The sequence below is a fragment of the Rhinatrema bivittatum genome, chromosome 7 (genome assembly GCF_901001135.1).
Source record: "Rhinatrema bivittatum chromosome 7, aRhiBiv1.1, whole genome shotgun sequence".
Lineage (NCBI taxonomy): Eukaryota > Metazoa > Chordata > Amphibia > Gymnophiona > Rhinatrematidae > Rhinatrema > Rhinatrema bivittatum.
Genome location: NC_042621.1, coordinates 180,511,841 through 180,536,230, shown reverse-complemented (window position 1 = coordinate 180,536,230; position 24,390 = coordinate 180,511,841). Strand labels below are relative to the sequence as shown.

At 47.9% G+C, this 24,390-nt stretch overlaps 1 protein-coding gene across 4 annotated transcripts in view; it reads right to left on the bottom strand.

Moving 5' to 3' along the window:
• Positions 1–694: 694 nt before the first annotated feature.
• The window catches only part of ERLIN1 (ER lipid raft associated 1), a 147,959-nt gene continuing 124,263 nt past the window's right edge, over positions 695–24,390 (bottom strand). For all 4 annotated transcript variants that reach the window (XM_029609575.1, XM_029609574.1, XM_029609577.1 and 1 more), the window contains 2 exons: positions 6,894–6,973; positions 695–1,749 (listed from right to left, as the gene is read on the bottom strand). In XM_029609575.1, the coding sequence (XP_029465435.1) occupies positions 1,537–1,749; positions 6,894–6,973 (293 nt within the window). In that variant the 3' untranslated portion in view covers positions 695–1,536. The remainder of the gene's footprint in view (positions 1,750–6,893; positions 6,974–24,390) is intronic.

The window sequence follows — 24,390 nt, the reverse complement described above, 5'->3', positions numbered from 1 at the left end:
CATACAGCTCCAAACATGCGTGTGTGGAGAATATTTTATAACCTACATGCATCGGTTATAAAATAGCATGTATTTTTAGCCATGGCGAGATATGGGTGTGCGCTTGGCCCTTTTAGAATCTACCTTTTAGGCTTAAAGTTAGGAAATTTAAGGGCTCCATGGGTGTCTTTTTCACTTGTATTTGAATAGAAAAAGGGGGCACAAATTGGGTAAAGGCACATTTTAAAGATGGTCACTCCAAACTGTGACCTCCTGAAGTGGCTCATTTAATATCTCCCAAAGTTTAGGAATGCTACAACCCAAAAATATTGGACAGTTGTCTTTTTCTGATGTTTAATTTAAAAATGGCCTAGTTAAAAATCTTACAACAGAGTGCCAGCTCTGAAAATCAAGGTCTTCCATTAACCTACTGAGCACATATGCAACAGCAGTACAAGTTCCTCTCCACTGCTCCAATAGGCTTTAATCCTATTGATCAAGAATAATGGCAAGAGGAGAGAGGGTCGTATAGAATCTATGCTGGGTCAGCCATTAGCCTCTCTATGCTCAGACTGCCATCAAGGTTACAAACAAATGCTAACTGTAATGGCTATTTTGCAGCGGTAGCTGGATGACGACCGGTGAGCTGTCAGTTGTATTAGTCACTCCTGACCTGGGTCATTAATTCTTAGCAGTGTACATGATTAGCAACCAGTACTGACACAAGATATTTTTATTGGCATGGTGTAGTGCAAGATACTGCGCAAAGATAAATGTCCCACTGCCAAAATGTCCAGGATTTTTCATTGTAATTCTCAAAATGAAACTTCATCTCTGATTTTCCTAAGTGAATCTTCCAGGAATTTGTTTATAAAATCAGAAATACTGATTAATGATCTCTGTAGACTGTATCTATAATGGATAGTAAAATCTGCAAAAAACATGTCCTATTGCTTTACTTGCAGGACTTGGTGATGGTTCATTTATTGACAGATTGATTCAACTGTATAGCATGTAGCTGTGTAACGGGGAGTGAAGGGGTGCAAAAGCAATACAATGCCAATAGCCTGGATCACCAAAGCGACAAAAAGTGTTTTGTAACACGTAGCTCTTGATGTTTCACAGCATATGCTTTGAATATTCTTCCTGGTACATTAATGCATATATTCTTGCACATAGAAAAACGCGTTTTTGCAAAACTTATTCCTTTTATATTCCAGTACAAGCTGATTTTAGCATCTGATTATTACCACATACTTTTAGCAGCAGCTTATGATGGCATTGTAAAGGCAATCTTAATGGTCTACACAGTTAGAAGTATCCTCAAAATGTAGTTCAAAATATAAAAATTAAATTCACAGGTATTCCTGTGGATCATCTCTCTACTAATGCTGTATCCATCATTGTAGTGCATAGTTTGCAAAAAAAAAATCCCTTTTAATCAGTTGTCATATAAAAATAATATACGGCATACATGTTCTGTTCTTTATCATGTACACATGGCTCGTGTTGCTGCTTTCACCTTTTTTAGGTTGAATTGATTTCCTCTCACTTGCATCAACCTTTTTTGTTTTTAATGTGGCTTTTCCCAGTAGGCTCTGTGGACTCCTCAGAGAGGCGAGTCATGTCTTTCTGAGACCCAGCAGTCTGGTGTTTCAAGGAAGAAGATTCCACAAATATGCTGGGGATGTCACTACCAAAATAGATCTTACTGTTTGAAGTAATTGATTGGTATTTCATAAGTTCCAAGTACTGTGGGGTGAGCTTTACCTGTGGGAATAAAAGAATCATTTACTGTCAGAGGTACGCAAAATCATGTGCTGTGTGTTGTTCAGGGACTCAAATATTTCTTTCTCCCTCTACCCTTAGTGTATGCACAATACAGACTGACTGTGTAAACCAGTATTTACAACAGTGTGTATTGAGACACCAAAACCTCCCTCTCCCCTTTTTTCGTTTGCACATTGTACACACTGACTGTGTAAATGGTTTTATAGTAAACTATTGTGAAGCCTAGTACCTCACCCTGACAGTTTATACCCATCACTGCCATTCTCGTTGGACAGTTCTGAACACAACTTCATTGTCTATTTGCTTCCATTTTTGCTTACAGGGATGGAAACTTTTCAAAACTTTCAAAACAGCATTGATGTGTGTTAGTGTGTACCCAAAGATGCGGTGATTTTATAACTTGAGTGTACATTCGTACACATGTTAAATAGCCTGGCCATATGCATGTGTGCCCAATTTTAAGTGGGCATGTGCCTAGGTGCGTAAATCAGGGTATAACAGGCATGCGTCCACGCCATTGCCAGTTTCACCAGTTTGTCCATCAGTTCACCCAGTTAAGAGCTAGGTCCTCCAAACCCCATTGGTTTAATAGCTTGCATTCCCCCCAGTTACCCCAAACCTTTAAACCTGATAGAAATGGTTATCGTGTTTTTTTTGGGTTTTTTTAAGTTACACCTCCTCCATAGCAGAAGTAAACTTATGCAGCACTGAACCTGGGCACATGCCCTGGTGCACAAGTATTTACGCACACATCTCTTGGTTCCACCTCAGAACACCCCATTCATACCCCATTCTGGGGTGTTCCACCCCAGAATGTCCCATTCATACCCCACCCACACCCCGCCCCTTTCTGAATCTCAGTGAAATGTGCGCGCAGCCCGAGATGCGTGTGTATCTCAGAGCTTTGAAAATACGGTGGGTGCACGTAAGCCCAACTTGTTCATGCATCCCAATTTCGGCACGTCGGGCTTTTATAATTCACCTTTAAGGGCTTAATTTACTCAGGTTTTTCTCCCATTCTGGGTCAATTGGAAACAAGCTTAGTGAATCAGGCCCTTAGACTGAGGATAGAGGAAAGGGTACAGAAGGGGAAGCAACTGTTAGACCAGGCAGTCTAGCACACTGGTGCTAGACTGTCTGGTTTAATGCTAACTTGTATCAGTATGACGTTTTTGTTATAAATCTCCTCTAGGAGAGGGAGGAGTTAGCAATCTGTTATAATCTGGCTGCTGGATACTCCCGATGAAGGAGGAGTTAGCAATCTGTTACGGAATCTGCCAAGGAGTTAGCAATCTGCTAGTGCTTACCCCACCAGGAGGGCGGAGTGAGCGATCTGGTATCGATCAGCTCCTCCCAAGGGAGGAGATAGCAATCTGATAAGCTTGGCTTCTGTAGGAGGAGGAGTTTAGCAATCTGTTAGTGCTCTGTTTCCCCAGAGGGAAGGAGTAGCAACTGTTATGCTTTGTTCCTGTAGAAAGATGAGCCAGCAACCTGTATGATGCCCACGGGGAGATAGCTATCTGATACCCTATCAGATCGAAGCATGGAGTACCACAAGGATCTTCCCTTTCACCTACACTATTCAACATTTACCTCCTCCCTCTCTGCCATCTACTATCCAGCCTCAAGCTAACTCACTTCCTATACACGGATGACATCCAGATCATCATCCCGATAACTGAATCTCTCCACAAAACATGGTCTTACTGGAACAGCTGCCTCACAGCAATCAACAACCTGCTCTGTAGCCTCAACCTTGTACTAAACACCAGCAAAACCGAAATCCTCATAATAGCTTCAGATAATTGCACCCGGCTCAACCCAACTTTTACTTCTCAACTCTCCCTCACACCGATCGACCACACACCGCAAGTAAGAGACCTTGGGGTGCTCCTAGACAACAGACTCAACTTCAGCAAGTTCGTAAACACCACCACCAGAGAATGCTTCTTCAAATTGCAGGTATTAAAAAAACTAAAACCTCTATTACACTTCCGAGATTTCCGCCTGGTTCTACAATCTATCATCCTCCCAAAACTGGATTATTGCAACTCTCTCCTCCTGGGCCTGCCCACCAGCACCATCAAACCGCTTCAGATGGTCCAGAATGCGACGGCTAGAATCCTCACAAACACCAAAAAAAGAGAACACATTACCCCTATCCTCCAGAACCTTCATTGGCTGCCTATAAAATTCAGGATACTCTTTAAAGCAAGAATGATGATTCATAAGGCTCTACACAACATCTCTCCCCTCAACCTATCTTTTCGACTACAGCTACACACCTCAAAGAGACCGATCAGAAGTGCATACCAGAACTTGCTTCACACCCACCCGGCTACAACTTCACTAAGGAAACGAGCTTTGTCCACTGCTGGTCCCCTCCTTTGGAACAGGCTTCCGCCAGACCTCCGCCAAGAACCCTGCCTAGCAACTTTCAAAAAGAAGCTAAAGTCCTGGCTATTCACCCAAGCCTTCCCTGAGATCTAAAACTTGATGAAGAGACGGACGGTACCCATATCACCGTACTAACACTTCTGTTAGTGCACTATGTAGCACCTGTTATACCCTGATTTTGTACCTAGTTCTTTTACCATACCTCAGTTATTTTGTTTTTTGAATGTTCTCCCTCAAAGTTCTATGTCAATTTGTTACAATGTATTACGCCCCCGAGGCGACAGTTCAGTTCCTTGTAAACCGGTGCGATATGTATTGTATACAGGAACATCGGTATAGAAAAATTAAAAATAAATAAATAAAATAAATATGGATCAGCTTCCGCAGAAAGAGGAGTAATGGTCTGATGGGGGTTGGCTCCCACAGAGTGGCAGATGATAATACCGCTCTATTAGTGTAAGGAGTAACACTTAATAGAAATAGTAAATCCCTGGGCCGATGGCAGATGACAGCACCCTCAAGTGGAGATCCTGAGAGGGACCACCGGCTAGGCTGGAGTATTGAGACAAACACAGATAGTTCTTTATTAGACTGGAAGTAGAACCACCAGAGGTGGCAGTAATGAGTTGATGTGCCCAGCAGAGCTGAAGTCCCTCTGATACTGGAACTACGATCTCCGAGTCGCTGAGCTGTAAGGAGAGACTATAGGTAGTGAGTAGACAGGGTATGCTGGGCATAACCAGTAGTAGATGATACACTCACAAATGTAGATATCTGTAATGTCTTCTATGCAACAGAGAGTCTTCAGTATTCAGGAACAGGAGCCGCAGGCGAGTACTAGTTCCTATAGGCAGTCTGAAATAGAACTCACAATAACTGTGTATGGGATGGCTTCTGGAATAGAAGAGAGGCTAGAAGAGATTTAGGAACATAGGCTCTTGTGGCGCAAGTACCGGCTCCCATCTGTTAATCTGTAATAGTAATCCATAAGATATAGGTATGCGATACCTTCTGAGAAAGAAGAGTTTGAGAAAGATATTAGGAACATAGGCCCTCGTGGAGAGAGTACCAGTTCCTATTTGGAATCTGCAATGGTAACTCACGATCTCCGTACCTGCGATAACATCTTAGACTGAAGGGAGTCTTAGAGATTAGGAACAAGGGCCCTCATGGAGCGAGTACCGGTTCCTGTCTGTAACAGGACTCACTGTGTTTACGTCTGCGATCGCCTCCAGGCAATAGGAGTCTTCTGAGTCTTCAGGAACATAGGCCCTCGAGGAGCGAGTACCAGATCCCGTCCAACAATCTGAAATCAAGAAGAGAGAGAGCGGAGCCCCTGAGGAGCAGGTACTCCTGGTGAGTTTGAAAAGGCCGAGCAGTGGAGAAAGATTTCCCCTGGCCGACTCGGATCGTTGTTGCAAGTGGCGTGAACTGCCGAAGCAAGTCCCATTGGAGTTCCTTGTTAACTCGTTTGTGGTTAGCAAAGACCTTTTAAATTGAAAACGGATTACGTCACTATGGGGGGACGCCCCCGAGGTTCGCGCCCTTGCTGGTACAAAGTCTGGAGCACGTGCATGCACCCTTGCATCATCAGGAACATGGCAGATCCGTGGCGTCAGGCCAGCCCAGGGATACCGGGACCAAGAGGCGGGGAGAAGCTGCGGCTGCATCTGTCCGTCTGAGCTGAAGGGAGTCGCCACAAAGGTAGAGAGGGTGGAGCGAGGGCAAGAATAGGCACGAACGCAACAGTTTTCATTCTTCCTGCTCTTTTTGGCTTACATATCAACTGGAACCAGCCTCTACCAGGGCTGTGCAAATGTGAGCGTTCATTAACTCCACCTAAAGTTTCTCATTTTTAACTCCTGCCCAACCCCAGCCATCATGGCAGCAGTCCTTATTTAGGGACCACACACTGCAGCTCCATTTGGAAGTCAATGTGCATGCCCTGAGGTTGGCCACTAAAATGTAACCAACTCACTGAGCACTGGCTGGATGCACCCTTGGTAGCATTCCCAGTCTTCACAGCCAGAGGAGCAGAAGCCAATACAAATTCTTGATTTTACTCCTGTGACACTACATTTTCCTTTCATCTGGATTAGAGTTTGACATTTACTAAGGCTCTTACTCGAGAAAAAAATACCAACTATATTCAACAAAGCTCTTTATAAAAAAAAAATGGCGGCCAAGTGAGGCTTTATAATGAAAGAAAACCTCATCTGGGTAGTTGCTTTCTACTCTCCCAAAATGGAAGATTATGTCAATGTAACCCCACATTCCCTTATTTTCTATCCCTTACTTATTGTTTAAATAGAAGGTCAAAGAATAAATTACAGATGAGATACTAGCTTGCAGCAAATTTTTTAACTGTAATGAAGTCACAAGTTTTGTTCACTCTGTTTTTAATATGAATGTTCACTTGTTATCCACTACGAACTACTGGATGTATATGTACAAGAAATCGATTTTAAATAAAATAAGTGTGCTCCAGACACCAGTAAGGCAACTAATATTGAACCAAGTCATTTTCTGAGTGCACTTGGTAAAGCCTATGAATTGAACCTCTCTTAACAGATTACACTATATAACCATCAACAGGACATCAACAGGACAGAAAACACACAAGCCTAATTTGAGAATAAGAAGAGAACATCACTTGCTTTACCCAATATTACAAGCGAACAATATAGAAATGTCTGATGAAATCTTGGAAAGCTCTGAGTACTCACCTTGTTAGATTCTGCATGTTTATAAGCAGTGTAATATTCTGCATCAGCTCTAACCTTTTCCCTAGCCATATATGCAGCATCTAAAGGAAAAAAAATGTAATCTCATATTAAACTGTTTTGTAAATGAATACCAAGAACTAAAACAGCTGTAATCACTTTAATAGGAACACATTATAGGGTACTCCAATACACCAGCCTACTTTTATTCCACTATTTTGGTTCTACATCTCCCAAACTAAACAATATTACATTATTCCTCTGCTATATATGGGCCCACATTTGAAACACACACAAGGAGAGGCCAAGAAAGCACAGAGTTAGAATTTTCATGTTTTTAAGTTTTTTTACATTTTTTGATGCCCACATTGACTCAGTGTGCTGTTACTAGTTTATTTATAAACTAATGGACAAGATCTCCTGTACTGAGTGGTCAGCTCCTTAATTTTTCAAGGAATACTTTTCACTTACAGCAGGATGCCTGAAAATTTTTTTTAAAGCTCCTGTTTGAAAAGTCCTACCCAGCACTTGAGAATATCACCGCAGACATGCTGAATGCAAGTAGTCTTAATAACTATCAGGCCGATACAGTAAAGCGCGGCCGCAGTTACCCCGTTTCTAACCCGCTGTGTACTCACAATTTCGCCGTGTAAGTCTAACCCGCGATTCACTATCTGTTTTTACCAATCCTTACCGCTTCTTTAACTCGACGCGTATCCCTTTCCGCCCGCGGCATGTATATGTATGTAAACGATCCGATTAGCTATTCCCTCCCATACAGTAAAGTGCGCCCCGACTATTGCCTTTTTAACCTATCTTGCCACGTCTTTAACCTACTAATTTACCGCCTACCCTGACCCTGGCGTTAGTGTGAACTTAGCCGCCCAGTCCCAAACCAACCCAATCCACAGAAAAAAAATGCTTCTCGCACTTAGCCGCCCAGTCCCAAACCAACCCCCAGCAGAAAGAGACGAAATTTAGCCGCCAAGTCTCAAACCAACCCAATCCACAGAAAAAAAATGCTTCTCGCACTTAGCCGCCCAGTCCCGAACCAAACCAACCCATTCCAAGCCCCAGCAGAGAGAGACAAAATTTCACAGTTCCAAACTTTCCCCCAGCCCCCGCTCACCTGCCCTGGCCGTGGCCACGCAAGCCCCCAGCAGCAGCAGTAGAAGGGCAGCGAGAGAGAGCGGCTTCAGCAGCCCCGCCGAAGGTGAATACGTGCACGCCTGTAGGTCCAATATGGGCGCTCAAGGCAGCGAAGGCGCATGCGCACACGCCATAGTCACAGCATGTGCGCATGCGCCTTCGCTGCCTTGAGCGCCCATATTGGACCTACAGGCGTGCACGTATTCACCTTTGCCAGCGGGACTGCTGAAGCCGCTCTCTCTCGACGCTCTTCTACTGCTGCTGCTGGGGGCTTGCGTGGCCGCGGCCAGGGAAGGTGAGTGGGGGCTGGGGGAAAGTTTGGGACTGTGAAATTTCGTCTCTCTCTGCTGGGGCTTGGATTGGGTTGGTTTGGTTTGGGACTGGGTGGCTAAGGGCGAGAAGCATTTTTTTCCTGTGGATTGGGTTGGTTTGGGACTGGGCGGCTAAATTTTGTCTCTCTCTGCTGGGGCTTGGCTTGGATTGGGTTGGTTTGGGACTTTGAAATTTCGTCTCTCTTGTCCGTCCGAAAGAGGTTGCTTTGTTGCGCTCCCTGCCTCCGATCGCCGGCTGCTGGGGCTTGCTGGCGCTGGGCGCTCAAGGCAGCGGGGTCTGTAGGAGAACCATCCACTTCCTGGTACCTGTCATTTCAAACGTCATTTGAAATGACATTTGAAATGACAGGTACCAGTGCACCCAGGATACTGTATAGGCGCTGTATAGCGCCTATACAGTAAAATGGATTGCGCTTCATGGATGCGCGTTGGACGCGGCTTGCATTTGCATGCCATTTAAATACAGTTTCGAGCGGTAGGTGATCCGAACTGTGCGTGCGGCAAACACGGGTGCGCCGGGCACTAACGCACCTCTTTCTACCGCACCTTACTGTATCGGCCCGTTTGTGAGCAGAACAAGAGAGAGCCACTACTGCTGTTGCTGTGTGCTGCTGGATCATGGTGAAGTCCTGGTTCTACAGCTGTTGTGGCCCAGGGCAACCCCTGCTGTAAGGCTGTAGCAGTCAGATACTGCTGCAACTGAGCCATGGTAGAAAGCGTGCTGTTTCAGTAACCTGAGGGAACCTTCTGCTGCCAGGCTGTGGTAAAGAGAGAGTTTCTCTATGAAAAATAGGATAATCAGCCCTAAAAGTGGGTGACATAATCTGATAGTGCAACTGTGCAGCATTTCCTAGACAGCTCTAGAAAAGCCTAGGTGGTCTTGCACAGCTCCCCCTCCCCCTCTTAGTCCTATATAATTGCTTAAAATAAGGCAACTCCATAAGGGAAAAAGATATATACAGTCGATTATCCTGTTGTTCACAGAACAGGTGAGCAAGGATTAATCAGCCAAACAAGTGGGAATCCCTGGCTAAATGTTACTATTTTATCTTTTGTTGAAAGGCAACAGTAACAATACCATCAACAGGCAGACAACACAATTTTTGCTAGATGAAACCCATTTTATTTTCCATTTTCTGCGAAAGACAATCCAGAATACTACAAAGCATCCTATAGGGAAAGAGTAGGATTCTACTCCTCGCAGAAACTCCAGGGGACAGACTAGCCAACCCTATTGTTGCATCAGGAGTCAGTGTCTAGACTGATTCAACAACAGGGTTGTCTACACTGTTCTTTTCTGTTAATTACTATCTCACAAGAGATTGCAGCAAATATTATGGTACATTGGCATTGAAGAATTTGCAAGGCTCTCTTATGGTCTGTTCATCATTCTACTCAGAGAACTTACAAAGTCATATTTCTGTATGATTTTTGAGTTTTGTTTTTTTTTTAATGCATGTTAATTTGTACTCCACCGAGAACTCTGGAATCATGCAGGTAATAAATCATTTTAATAAATAAAATATGCATATGCGTAGACTGAACTCCATGTCATGACTTTGCAAATCTACTTATAGGCGGCTAATCTTAGATGGGTCATTGATGCTACAATGGCTCTAACATTATAAGCCTTGACCTGCTTTGCCAGAATTAGGCCTGCCTGGGCATAACAAAAAGAGATGCAATTTTCTAGGTAACAGAAAATTGTTTAGTTACAGCAATCCCAGGCCTATTGTGGTGAAAAGAAACGAATACCTGGATGGACCATTTATGGGCTTTACTTCACTTCATGTGGAAGGAAATGGCTCTTTTGCAATCCAAACTGTGTACATACAGTTTGTTTGCCTTTATAAACATGTGCCTTAAGGAAAAAATGTTTGTAAGACAAGTGGCTGGTTAAGATGGAAATCTGATATCACATTAAGCAGGATCATGGGATCCATGCTCAGCACCATTCTTATGATGAAAGGTAGTATAAGGTGATTAAGCCACTAGGGCCTGGAGCTCACTGACTTGAGTTACCTGAGCTCGCAAGAATTCAAAAGCTCAAAGGGAGAACATAAGAAAATGCCATACTGGGTCAGACCAAGGGTCCATCAAGCCCAGCATCCTGTTTCCAACAGTGGCCAATCCAGGCCATAAGAACCTGGCAAGTACCCAAAAACTAAGTCTATTCCATGTTACCATTGCTAATGTCAGTGGCTATTCTCTAAGTGAACTTAATAGTAGGTAATGGACTTCTCCTCCAAGAACTTATCCAATCCTTTTTTAAACACAGCTATACTAACTGCACTGACCACATCCTCTGGTAACAAATTCCAGAGTTTAATTGTGCGTTGAGTAAAAAAGAACTTTCTCCGATTAGTTTTAAATGTGCCCCATGCTAACTTCATGGAGTGCCCCCTAGTCTTTCTACTATCCGAAAGAGTAAATAACAGATTCACATCTACCCATTCTAGACCTCTCATGATTTTAAACACCTCTATCATATCCCCCCTCAGTCGTCTCTTCTCCAAGCTGAAAAGTCCTAACCTCTTTAGTCTTTCCTCATAGGGGAGCTGTTCCATTCCCCTTATCATTTTGGTAGCCCTTCTCTGTACCTTCTCCATCGCAATTATATCTTTTTTTAGATGCGGGAAGGAGGAGCTTTCATCAGCTGAGTTAAAACTATACTGAAGTCTCATAGAACAGTGGGTAACTTGATGGGAGGCTTCAATTGAGGAAAGACCTCCATATATCTGACAACTAGGAGCTATACAAATATAGGGTTTCCTTCTACATGTTCGTAATGTGGCAAATGCACAAAGGTGTACCATAAAAAAGTTAGTTTTGAGGCCAGACTCCAAAAGATATAGAAGATATTCAAGCAGTTTCTGTACACCCACCTCCCCCATTTAAAACTGTATGATTTTCCTTAGGAATCCTCCTCCTTTTAAATCCTTCTGGCTTCTGACACTTCATCAGCTAATCTGAACATGGGAAATTATTTTAAGCAGGAGTTAGCTTGCAGAAGAATATTGTACCACGAGAGAAAGGAATGAAGCAGAAAATCACTGATATTAGTGTAATTATCTACTAGATAAATGAAGCTTGACAAATGCGCAGTAGAGAGCAACTCTACCGCACATGCGCGGGCAGCACGTCGGTCAGAGCTTGCCTGTAACAAAAATGGCGCGGCGAGGAGCAGTAGTAGTAGCGGCGGCAGCGAGGAGCAGTAGCGGCGGTGGCGCGCGGGAGGGAGGGACCTCCCTCGGAGATCTTCCGTCTGCGCCATCCGAAGGGGTTGTGAATGAGCTGAGAGAGGGGGAGTGACTGAGGGGAGGGGGGGGAGGGAGGAGAGAGTGACTATGGGGAGGGAGGAGAGAGTGACTGAGGGGAGGGGGAGGGAGGAGTGGGTGGAGGGAGGAGAGAGTGGGTGGAGGGAGGAGAGAGTGACTGAGGGGGGAGGGGGGGGGAGGAGGAGAGTGAGGGGAGAGGGGAGGGGGAGGAGAGAGTGAGAGGGGGAGGGAGACTAGAGGGTGGAGGGGGAGAATGAGGGGGAGGGTAGAGGGGGAGGGGGAGAATGAGGGGTAAGGAAATAGACTGAAAAAAAAATGTTGATGTAGCCCGTTGTTACAGGCTTAATGGCTAGTTTAATATAAGGCCCATAAGTTCTGAGAATACATATGCCATTTTTCTTAGCCAGCTTGTAACAACAACAACAAAAAAAAAGTCCTGAGATCAGATATATTGAAAGAGTAGTTTCTCAGAAGGCTAACTGTGCAGAGCAAGAATTAAGTCAGCCACAGCAATTGCAAATAATCCTGCCAAGGACAGAAGACCAGAGGACCATGCTGCAGTGCAGACACAGGTTAACAAATGGCTTAAATCCTTATTAAAAACTTGTCGATTGGACATCCAATTCCGGGGCCTTCACAAGACGCCCTGGACTTTGGCATTGGTAACTTTGTCAAAAGGACACCTATAAGTTGAACAGCCATTACTAGATCAATGGACACTAAAGTCAAAGTCATCTGTGAAAGTCTCAGGCGTCTTTAATTAACAAGGGCCTTTTATGAACCCTGAAGTTTTGGGTCTTTTTAAAAACATGTCCTTTTGGATCCCACCCACCACACAGCTGTGATAAGCTGAGAATGTGGTTGGTCTGTGTTTAAAAAACATCTGATGGACTCTTGGTCTGACCCAGTATGGCATGTCTTATGTTCCTTATGTTACGCGGGTCCGAAACGCGATCGAGTTGGGATGTGCAGATAAGTACTGTTTATGAACGTATGAATTTTTGAAAAGTGACTGATTTTCGAACATGGGATTGAGTTTGTAGGAAAATTTTGTGTGATAAACATGAAAAAATGCACAAATGAGAAAAAAGTTTTTTAAAAATAATTTCAAAAAAATGCTTGAAAAAATACAAAGTAAAACGGACCAATTACCATGAGAGAGAGTCTGGAAAATGCTCTGACTCTGTGAGGAAAGGTCCTACAAACATACTGTAGCTACATTGTAATGATTTAAAGAATACCAAGTGTACCAATCATTTGAAGCATTGTTTACAACCGGGGTACTTGGAATACACAAAGTTTCAGAGCCGATATTGTTGTGACCAGTTATGTATATGCCATATTAAATAGTGTATATATATATATGTGTTTTGTGGTTTTTTTTCTGTGTTTTTTGATGAAATATTGCTTACCTCTTTTGTAGGTGATAGTAGCTATGGCTGTAAGCCGTGGTTGCTGACTCCCCTCCTTGCCCCGCGCACTGCAGTGGAAAGACGGTACAGCGAAGCACATACCAGCACTAGGTCTGTCATCGAGCGGACATTTGGCATGCTGAAAGGACGATTTAGATGCTTGGACCGGTCAGGTGGTGCCCTCCTGTACAGTCCCGAAAAGGTCGCATGCATTGTTATGGCCTGCTGCATGCTACATAACCTTGCATTGTGCTTTGGTCCCTGAAAACTTGACCCCAGATCCACCTCTCAACCAGCTGTGAAAGTGGACAACACAGTGCAAGGCTCGGAGGTTCACTGAAGGTTCACTGCGGAGTATTTCTCGTGTAGGTTCTTAGAGGTCTTACAAATAACCCCTTCTCCTCTGTCGAAGATAGTTGGAATAATCTAAATCCATTCTTTTGTGGTTTCTATTTCAGGAATTGTAATTGGAGTCCGAGAGATGCATTGAATGATGTTCAAGGATGTTCTATGACCTTTAGTTTTCTGATTTATTTTTAGTGAATAAATTACGTTTCTATAGCTTAGTTTATCTGTGGTTTAATGTAGTTCCTTTACATCCTTTCTGACCAGTGTCCCCTCACCCTCTCGCCAAGTCCCTTCGCTGATCAGCATCCCCTCACCCTCCTGCCATCAGATTAGGCCTTTCATGGACGCCCAAATCTGGCACCTTTGAGAGACGCCTTGGACTTCGATGTCCATGAGGGGCTGCATCAACGGATACTTAAGTACGGGTCATTTCTTAAAGACACCAAATTTGGCCTGCTCAACATGTTTATATGGCCTAAAACGGCACCTTTGAGAGATGCCCTGGACTTCAAAGTCCATGAAGGGCCGCACAGATGGATGCCTAACTCTGCGGTGTCTCTTAAAGGTGCTGGATTTGGGCTAGTCATCACAGGGTGTTTGGATGCCCAATTCTGGCGCCATTAAGTGACGCCCTGGACTTTGACATCCCTTATCTTCCTCACATGGGTCCTTGTGCGCATGACTTAGGACGTCCATCCCCTGTGGAACCACTGGCAGCATGCCTCGCGACCAGCTACCAAATTTCTCGGAGGGGGTTGTGCGATTGCTGGCTACCCTAATTGTGGAAGACGAGAGGCACTGTTGAGATTACTTACCTGATAATCTCCTTTTCCTTAGTGTAGACAGATGGACTCAGTACAAATGGGATAGTATCCGCGTGCTAGCAGTTGGAGACGGATCTGACGTCAGCACGGGGTATATAGCCCCACAGGAAGCGTAGCGATTCAGTAATCTTCCTTGCAAAAGCTGTTATGGATGTGTGTACTGACGCTCAGTGAAAAGTGAAAAAGTGAAAATAGGATTCCTGACCGAATAAGAGTAGCTGGAGACCGCCAGCCGTCCCAACCGGAAGGCGTTGACACCTGGTATAGTGTACGCACTGATAGGAATAAACGACATGTCTTACCTTGCATCGGTGAAGCCCATGTACACAGGCAGCTGGGCGGGATGCTGAGTCCATCTGTCTACACTAAGGAAAAGGAGATTATCAGGTAAGTAATCTCAACATTTCCTGGCGTGTAGCCAGATGGACTCAGTACAAATGGGATGTACCAAAGCTTTACTCCCAGCCTGGGCGGGGAGCTGCCTGAGGACCATGTAAGACCGCCCTTGCAAATGCAGAGTCCTCCCTGGCCTGGACATCCAGACGGTAGAACCTGGAAAAGGTATGGAGGGAGGACCATGTCGCTGCTTTACATATCTCTGCAGGCGATAGCATCCTGGACTCTGCCCAGAATGCTGCTTGTGCTCTGGTAGAATGAGCCTTGACTTGTAGAGGCGGAGACTTCCCGGCCTCCACATAAGCTGCTCGGATAACTTCCTTAATCCAGCGGGCAATGGTGGGCCGCAAGGCCACTTCACCTTGCTTCCTCCCGCTGTGCAGGACGAACAGATGGTCCGTCTTTCGTATTTCTTGTGTCACTTCCAGATATCTGAGCAGCAATCTGCCAATGTCGAGATGGCGTAATAACCAGCCTTCTTCAGATTTCTTCAAACCCGCCGTGGCGGGCAAGGATATGGCTTAGTTAAGATGAAATTGGGAAACCACTTTAGGTAGAAAGGAGGGAACCGTACGAAGATGAATAGCCTCAGGAGTGATACTGAGAAAGGGATCACGGCAGGACAGTGCTTGCAGCTCCGAGATGCGGCGTGCCGAACAGACCGCCAATAGGAATACCATCTTCAAGGTTAGAGAACGGAGAGACAGGCCCCGAAGGTGGATCCCGCGAGGAAATCCAAAACAAGATTGAGGTTCCATAAGGGCACAGGCCACTTTAGTGGCGGACGAATATGTTTGACTCCTTGCAGGAAACGAGAAACATCTGGGTGCTTGGCGATGGTCTTGCCGTCCCTCCTGGGACCATAGCAAGACAGTGCTGCCACCTGAACTTTGATGGAGCTGAGGGAGAGACCCTTCTGAAGTCCATCCTGCAGGAAATCCAACACAATAGGTATTGTGGGGGCATGTGAATTGGTGCCGTGAGTGTCGCACCACGCTTCAAATACTCTCCAGATCCGTACGTAGGTGAGGGATGTGGAAAACTTGCGGGCTCGGAGGAGTGTATCAATCACGGGCCCCGAGTAACCTCTTTTCTTCAGTCTAGCCCTCTCAATGGCCAGACCGTAAGAGAGAATTGAGCTGGATCCTCGTGGAGGATGGGACCTTGACGTAGGAGGTCCCGGAGAGGAGGCAGGGGAAGGGGCTCCCCTGCCAGTAGTCTTCTCATGTCCGCGTACCAGGGTCTTCTTGGCCAGTCTGGTGCCACTAGAAGAACTAGGCCCCGGTGTTTCTGAATCTTGTGGACGATGGCGCCCAGCAGCGGCCACGGAGGAAAGGCGTATAGCAGAGTCCCTGGCGGCCATGGCTGGACCAGGGCGTCGATTCCGCGAGAGAACGGGTCGCGCCTGCGGCTGAAGTATCTGGGTACTTGCGCATTGGACTTGTCCGCCAATAAATCCATGTCCGGAATCCCCCAGTGATCCACAATCATCTGGAAGGCTGTGGGTGACAGCTGCCACTCTCCCGGATTTAGCCTTTCTCTGCTGAGGAAGTCCGCTGTGGTATTGTCCTTCCTGGCGATGTGGACGGCGGAGATGTCCAGAAGAGTCGCCTCCGCCCAAATCATCAGTGGGGCGACCTCCAGAGATACCTGTCGGCTTCTGGTTCCGCCCTGACGGTTGATGTAGGCCACAGTGGTGGCGTTGTCTGACATCACTCTGACAGCTCTGTGCTTCAGTCTGTGAGCGAATCGAAGGCATGCCAATCGGACTGCCCGGGCCTCCAGGCGATTGATGTTCCACGTTGACTCCTCCCTGTTCCATCGCCCTTGCGCGGTGAGTTCTTCGCAATGTGCTCCCCAGCCGCTCAGGGTGGCATCCGTGGTGAGCAAGGTCCATGTGGGCGAGGACATCTTCGACCCCCTGCTCAGGTGGTTGGATTGCAGCCACCACCGCAACTGGGTCCGAACTCTGGCTGGTAGAGGAAGGTGCGTGGAATAGTCCCGTCGACGGGGGCTCCAGCGAGAGAGCAGGGAATGCTGTAGAGGTCTCATAAGGGTCTGCGCCCAAGGCACCACTTCCAAGGTGGATGCCATGAGACCCAGAACCTGCAGATAATCCCAGGCTATGGGCCGACTGGCTCCCATCAGATACTGGATACGCTGCCGAAGTTTCAACTGCCTCTTGGTCGTAAGACTGACCGTGTCTGCCCGGGTGTCGAACTGCACTCCCAGATATTCTAGTGATTGGGAAGGCTGCAGGCAGCTCTTGCTGAGGTTGATTACCCAGCCCAAGCTTTCCAGAAGGGCGATCACTCTGTCGGTTGTCCAAAGGCTCTCCTCTCGAGATTTCGCCCTGATCAGCCAGTCGTCTAGGTAGGGATGGACCAGAATCCCTTCTCGCCTGAGTGCCGCTGCAACCACTACTACCACTTTGGTGAATGTCCGTGGTGACGTGGCCAACCCGAAGGGTAAAGCCCGAAACTGGAAGTGGCGGCCCAGAACCTTGAAGCGTAGGTAGCGCTGATGATCTGGATGGATCGGAATATGAAGATATGCTTCTGACAGGTCTAATGCCGTGAGGAATTCTCCGGGCTGGACTGCGGCTTTGACGGAGCGCAGAGTTTCCATGCGAAACCTCGGTACCCGTAAGTATCGATTGACGGACTTGAGGTCCAGAACAGGCCGTAAGGTGCCCCCTTTCTTGGGTACCATGAAATAAATGGAATAGTGTCCAGAATTCACTTCCCAGGCAGGTACTGGGATGATGGCGTTCAAGGACAGGAGCCTCGCCAGGGTAGCCTCCAATGCTGCCTTCTTGTGCATGGGACATGAAGATTCCACAAACTTGTCCGGAGGAAGATGGTGAAAGTCCAGGTAATATCCTTCCCAGATAACGGCGAGGACCCACTGGTCCGACGTGATCTCGACCCATCTGGGGTAGAAGAGGGTCAACCTGCCCCCTATGGCTCCGTCCCCCAGATGAATCGGCAAATTCTCATTGTGAGGCGCGACCGGGACCCGATCCCGGACCAGCCCCCCGCTTGCGCTGCTTGGTCCGAAAGGACTGATTCCTGGCCTGAGGACGTGTCGCTTGATAGCGCCCTCTATACGGGACAAAGCGCTGTGAACTCCTGCCCCTGGAGGGCCTTGGAAAGGCGCGCTGTCCCCTTCTGGACCGATCTTCTGGCAGGCGAGGCACTGGAGAGGCACCCCAAGCAGTGGCTAGCTTATCAAGGTCACTGCCAAACAGAAACGAGCCCTTAAAGGGCAACCTGGTGAGGCGAGACTTCGAAGGCGCATCAGCTGACCATGTCTGGATCCAGAGCTGCCTCCTGGCAGCTACGGAGGATGAAATCCCCTTAGCTGTAGTCCGGACCAAATCCGATGCTGCATCCGTGAGGAATGAAAGAGCTGACTCCATGTCAGCCGCTGGAGCGTTGTTCCTGACCTGAGACAAGCAGGCACGTGTCACCACTGTGCAGCAGGCCGCAATCTGCAAAGAAAGAGCTGCCACCTCAAAAGTTTGCTTCAGAATGGCGTCCATTCGCTGGTCATGAGGCTCCTTGAGGGCCGTCCCCCCTTCCACTGGAATGGGGGTGCGCTTGACTACAGCGCTAATCAAGGCGTCCACCTGAGGACACGCCAGCAGGTCCTGGAGAGCCGGTGCCAATGGGTACATGCCCTTCAGGGCCCAGCCCCCTTTGAATGAAGCCGCCGGTGTCGCCCATTCCAAATCTATCAGTTGTTGGGCTGCTTGCAGAAATGGAAAATGGCGGGCTGTAGGACGAAGACCTTCCAGCAGGGGGTTCTGCGCAGAGGGTACCGAAGCGCTGGGACCAGTTATATCCAACTCCGCCAGACACTGAGACACCAGGTCGGAGAGGCCCTCCTTAGGGAAGAACCGCCTCATGGTTCTATATGGCTCAATCCCTGGGGGAAGGTCCCCCTCGTCCGGGAGTTCGGACTCGTCCGGTGAAACCTCCTGGTCCGATTGATCTGGACTGTCCAGTGGCGGGAGGTCCCGCTCCCGATAAGACCGTGAGGGTCCAGGAACCAGATCCCTAGGCGCTGCCACCGCAGCGGCAGCCGCAGCAGGCGCCGCAGACGCAGCCACCGCAGGAACCGTAGCCACCGCAGGAACAACCGAAGCAGCAGGAACAGCAGGGCCGGGACGGGAAGCCGTCTGCATCTGGACGAAGGCATGAATCCCCTTAAAGAGATCCACCCAGGAAATTGAAGCAGCCTCTAATCGCCGGGGTACAAGATCCCCCAGGATTCCTGATTGGTCGAGACTGCCCCCCAAATCCGGGGTAGCCCCTGGGGAACTGTCAATAAACTGTGGCTGAGACCGGCCCTGGCCTGAGGGTCCCCCGGCCTCCTCACATTGGGCACATAGGGAGTCTGGCTCAGTACTGCGCGTGGCTCTAAGGTGGCATTGCAGAGCAGAGGCCAAGGGCTGTAATGCCTGAAACAAGCGGTGCTGCTGCTGAAGATGCGGCAGCGTTCTGATCCATTTCGAGTAGAACAAGCGCACAAGAATAAGCGGTCGCAAGAGGCGCTGAATACAACAGGCGCACAATAGTAACAATATGCGGCAGCGATAGGCGCTCAATACAACAGGCGCACAATATTAACAATATGCGGCAGCAAGAGGCGCTTAATACAACAGGCGCACAAGAATAATAATATGCGGCAGCGATAGGCGCTTAATACAACAGGCGCACAATATTAACAATATGCGGCAGCAATAGGCGCTTAATACAGCAGGCGCACAATATTAACAATATGCAGCAGCAATAGGCGCTTAATACAGCAGGCGCACAATAATAATAATATGCGGCAGCAATAGGCGCCTAATACAACAGGCGCACAATAGGAATAAATGCGGCAGCAATAGGCGCTTAATACAGCAGGCGCGCAACAATAAGCAATAGGCACTCAGCACTAAGCAGTTAGCAAAAGACAGGCAATGGCATTCAACAGGCTTACAGCACTAAGCAGATAGCAATATACACTGAATGACCTTTAATAGGCGTTCAGCACTATGCAGTGAGCCAAAATACGCTTAATGGCCGTCAACAGGCACTCAGCAATATGCGGCGAACAATATACTCACAGTGGCAGCCAATGTGCATGTACAGAAACAATGCAACCTACGCACAAGGAGGAAGAAAGCCGCGCCTATTACGGGCGCGTAATACCTGAACAAGGCCACAAAATGGCGTCCTCCACGGCTTGCCACGCCGCCGATCCTCTATACTTCGGAGACCCGTAAGAAGAAATGTACGCCTTACCAGATCCTCGGCGCTTCCTGGCTGGAACTTAGGCAGTCTCCGGCTGCGGGGGGAGAGACCACCTCACCGCCGCGATTGAGGAACTGCACCCGCTACCTCGTCCACGCTGGGACCGAGGGCCTCAAAGCCACACCCGAGCCTCGCCCGGGGGCTGTGCCCCTGCCGCGGTTCAGCCGGACCAAGGACTTCCACGTCCGGGGGACCACGGTAATCACCCCGGGAAGCTCAACTGGGGGGATTGAAAACGTCCCCTGAGGAGCGCGGGGCTCAATAGTCGTGTAGATAGGTAAAGTAGAATCTAGAATAAGAAAAAAAGAGAAAAAATTAAAGTAGTCTTGGAAAGCACGCTCAACCAGCGTGCAGGCACTCCAAACTGCTTTGGAGACGGAAATTACTGAATCGCTACGCTTCCTGTGGGGCTATATACCCCGTGCTGACGTCAGATCCGTCTCCAACTGCTAGCACGCGGATACTATCCCATTTGTACTGAGTCCATCTGGCTACACGCCAGGAAACTATTATTTCTCCCTGGGCACCAGTGGAAACAAGAAAGGGCAGATGCTGCTGGCTGGTGCTCAGAAAGATATTCAATGCCCAAGCCTCTTTTCTGCGAGAGGTGAGTATGGGTGAGGCCTAGAGTAGGGTATTGAAGCTGTAAGCTTGGACCTTATAGCAGATTTTCAATACAAACACAAAAACGCTAAAAATTGCTTGAATTGCGGAATGGGTGGGAGGTGCAGGCCCTGCATCATTTTATTAATAAAGCAAATGTTGCTTACCTGTAACAGGTGTTCTCACAGGATAGCAGGATGTTAGTCCTCACATATGGGTGACATCACAGGATGGAGCCCAATCATGGAACACTTTTGTCAAAGTTTCTACAACTTTGACTGGCACCTACTGGGCATGCCCAGCATGGCACTAAACCTGCAGCCAAGCAGGGGTCCCCCTTCAGTCTTGTTTAAAGCTACAGGAAGTGCCGAAAAATAAAATAAGAAACGAACCGAACACCGCGGGGTGGCGAGCTGGTTTCGTGAGGACTAACATCCTGCTGTCCTGTAAGAACACCTGTTACAAAGTAAGCAACATTTGCTTTCTCATAGGACAAGCAAGATAGTAGTCCTCACATATGGGTGAGTACCGAGCTGAGGATGTCTGAGAAATGCACCAAATGTACCCAGGATGTGCAATAGGCACAAGGACTGGGGTGGAATTTGGTAGAGGGCACCCTGAACCCTAATGGGCAGGCGGAAGGGTGTTGGTACGTCAAGTTGTAAAAAGGTTGCGCAAGACAGATTGGCCGAAGATGGAATCTTGTCTTCCGGCCTTGTCTAAGCAATAATGGGTTGTAAAGTTATGGAGAGAACTCCATACCTGGTTGGTAAGGTAGCAGCCCTGCAAATGTCAGGAAGCGGCACAGAGCGTAGGTGTGCTACTGAAGTCGCCATAGCCCTCACAGTGTACTTTAACACGGTCTTGAAGTGGAATGCCTGCTTGCTGATAGCAAAAAGATATACAGTCCGCTGACCAGGAGGAGAGAGTCTGCTTACCCACAGGCTGCCCCAATTTGGTGGAATGGAAAGAGACAAACAATTGAGTGCTTTTCCTGTGGGCAGCTGTACGGTCTAGATAGAATGCTAGAGCACATTTACAATCAAGGGTATGCAGAACCTGTTCTCCTGGATTGCAGTGAGGCCTGGGAAAGAAGATAGGTAGTATAATGGATTGATTAATGTGAAACTCAGATACTACTTTAGGTAAGAACTTAGGGTGAGTGAGGAGTACTGCCCGGTCCTGCAGAAGTTTAGTGTAAGGCAGATAGGTAACTAAGGCCTGTAACTCACTAACTCTGCGAGCAGATGTTATTACCAAAAGAAAAATCACTTTCCATGTGAGATAGCGAAGATCACAGGATTGGAGAGGCTCGAATGGTGGTTTCATGAGCCGACCCAAAATCAGATTGAGGTCCCAAGAAGGGACCGGAGGGCGCAGTGGAAGCTTGAGGTGAAGCAAGCCCTTCAGAAAGCGTGTTACAAGGGGTTGTACTGAAATAGGAACGTCCCCGATACCTTTATGGAAGGCGGCCACCGCACTGACATGCATGCTGATGGAGGAAGGTTTTAGACCTGATTCTGACAAATGCCAGAGATAGTCTAGAAACTTCGTGGTGGAACAGGTAAATGGATCAAGGGATTGAGAAGAACACCATGATTTAAACCTGTTCCATTTGTAAAGATACGATTTTCTTGTGGAAGGCTTCCGTGAAGCAATCAGGACACGGGAAACTGGCTCCGAAAGGTTAAGTGGCTGAAGAATTATATAGAGCTGGTAAGAGGCGATCCGAGAAATGAGCATTGAACCCTGGAAGACACGCCGGCCAATGGCATCCAGGAATTTCTGCTCCTTACCTGGGGGGAAGGAAGAATGAGGTTTTGAGTGTCTTGCCCTCTTTTGGGCAGATTCTACAACCATAGATTGGTGATCCAGCTGAGGTTTCTGGAACCCTGGTGCTGACTGTAACAAGTAAGTGGTATCTGCCTTTCGGTTGACTGGGGTTATGGAACCAGGGTGTTCCCAATTCTTTTTGAGAAGATCCAAAAAACCTGGTGAATAGGGATGGAGGTTATTTCCTTGGGAGCATCCAGGAATTGTAACAGCTCCATCATTTGGTGCCTGTCATCTTGCTCAGTCTGTAATTGGAAGGGAACCAATTCAGACATTTCCCTCACAAAATTTATGAAGGACAAGCCCTCTGAAGGAGAACGCTTCCTACTTTCAGTAGGGGAAGGTGGCGATGGTAAATCATCGGTGTCTTGAGATGAATCATCAGTTCAAGTGTCATAGGGATCAGCACCTGCCCCTCTAGGAACCTGAGAAGGACGGGACGATGGTATTCCTGAAGGCCTTGGTCTAGGCTCTGAAGGCATCGAGGGAAGTACTGGAGGCACCAATGCAGGCATTGAGGGCAGCGATGGATGGATCGGTGGCGCCGATGGGTGCATCGGCATCGATGGTTGAGGCATCGGCAGGACTCCCGATGGAGGAATGCAGAACGGTGTTTCTCCTCCCGATGACAGGGTAAGCGGGGAAGGCACCGGAGCCATCGGTGACCCAGGATCCATCGGTGGAAAAGCGGCTATGAGCGCTTCCATTTTCGAGAGCAGCGGTGCCAATGCTGCTGGAATGGGATCGATGTTCGGTTCCGCGATCGGCATCGGGGGAAACTTGGAGTCTGTGCATCGCCTTATCGATGGCCTCCTGACCCATCCAGCCCAGTTCTTCACAGAGACCTGGAGCAAGCAGCCCCGGCTCCGGAAGGGAAGAAGAAGGCAGAGGCATAGCCGGAGGGACCACCGTTAAGGTGGAGTCGCGGCTCCCGATACCCGTCCGGGTGAGGGTTGCCTTGGTGAACCATTGCAGAAAGGGTCGATGCCTTTTCTGGACAGGATTTCTTCGATGGCGGCTCCGACAATGGCAGGGTCAATGATTTTCCTTCATCGATGGTCCGAGACTTCCGGTGTCGATGCCGATGTTTCTCTCTACGATCCCCTTGGTCCTGAGGGGGAGTAGAGGTAGTCGAAGGCCAAGAAGTTGTCTACGCCGGTTGGTCACCGGCTGGTGGCCGATACTGGCGCAAAGTGGACGGTGCCAGTTCAGACGACATCGATGCAATAGATGGCGTCGGAATTTGAGAATGGAAGAGAAGTTCCATTTTCTCCATTCTGGCCTTGCAACCTTTTGGTGTCATTAAGGCACATTTGGTGCAAGTAAGGATATCATGCTCGCACCCGAGACACATTACACAGACTTTATGCGGGTCTGTTATGGACATGGTGCGAGTACAGTCCGGGCACCGACGGAACCCCGACGCCATGGCCTTTGAAAAATTTAGCCGCGGTGCGGTTGACGGCCAGTAGGCCGCGAGGGCCAAACTCGACAGGAATCGACCGAAAACGGGTAAAAAACTTACCAAAGTACTGCGGAGTCAAAATTTCGAAAGAGGGACCCCTGTGGGGTATGAAAGTTTTTAGTGATTCCGTGAGGAAAATTCCTGTCAAGAATCTCTGTGGAGCTCCTTAACCCACGTGGCTACTGCTGCGTGGAAAAAAGAAGACTGAATGGGGACCCCTGCTGGCTGCAGGTTTAGTGCCATGCTGGGCATGCCCAGTAGGTGCTAGTCAAAGTTCTAGAAACTTTGACAAAAGTGTTGCGTGATTGGGCTCCATCCTGTGATGTCACCCATATGTGAGGACTACCATCCTGCTTGTCCTGTGAGAAAGTAATGTTTGCATTTTTAATTTCTGCCGCCAGGTGGAGGTGTTGAAAAAGAGGGCCACGCGTTTAAGATGGGAGGAGGAGAAGGAGTGGCTCCTGGCCCTCTGTGCCAGACCTTGGCAGCCAGATGATGAGTATATTAGGAATCACAGCCGATTATTCAACCCCAAAAATTGAGAAAATAGTGACTGA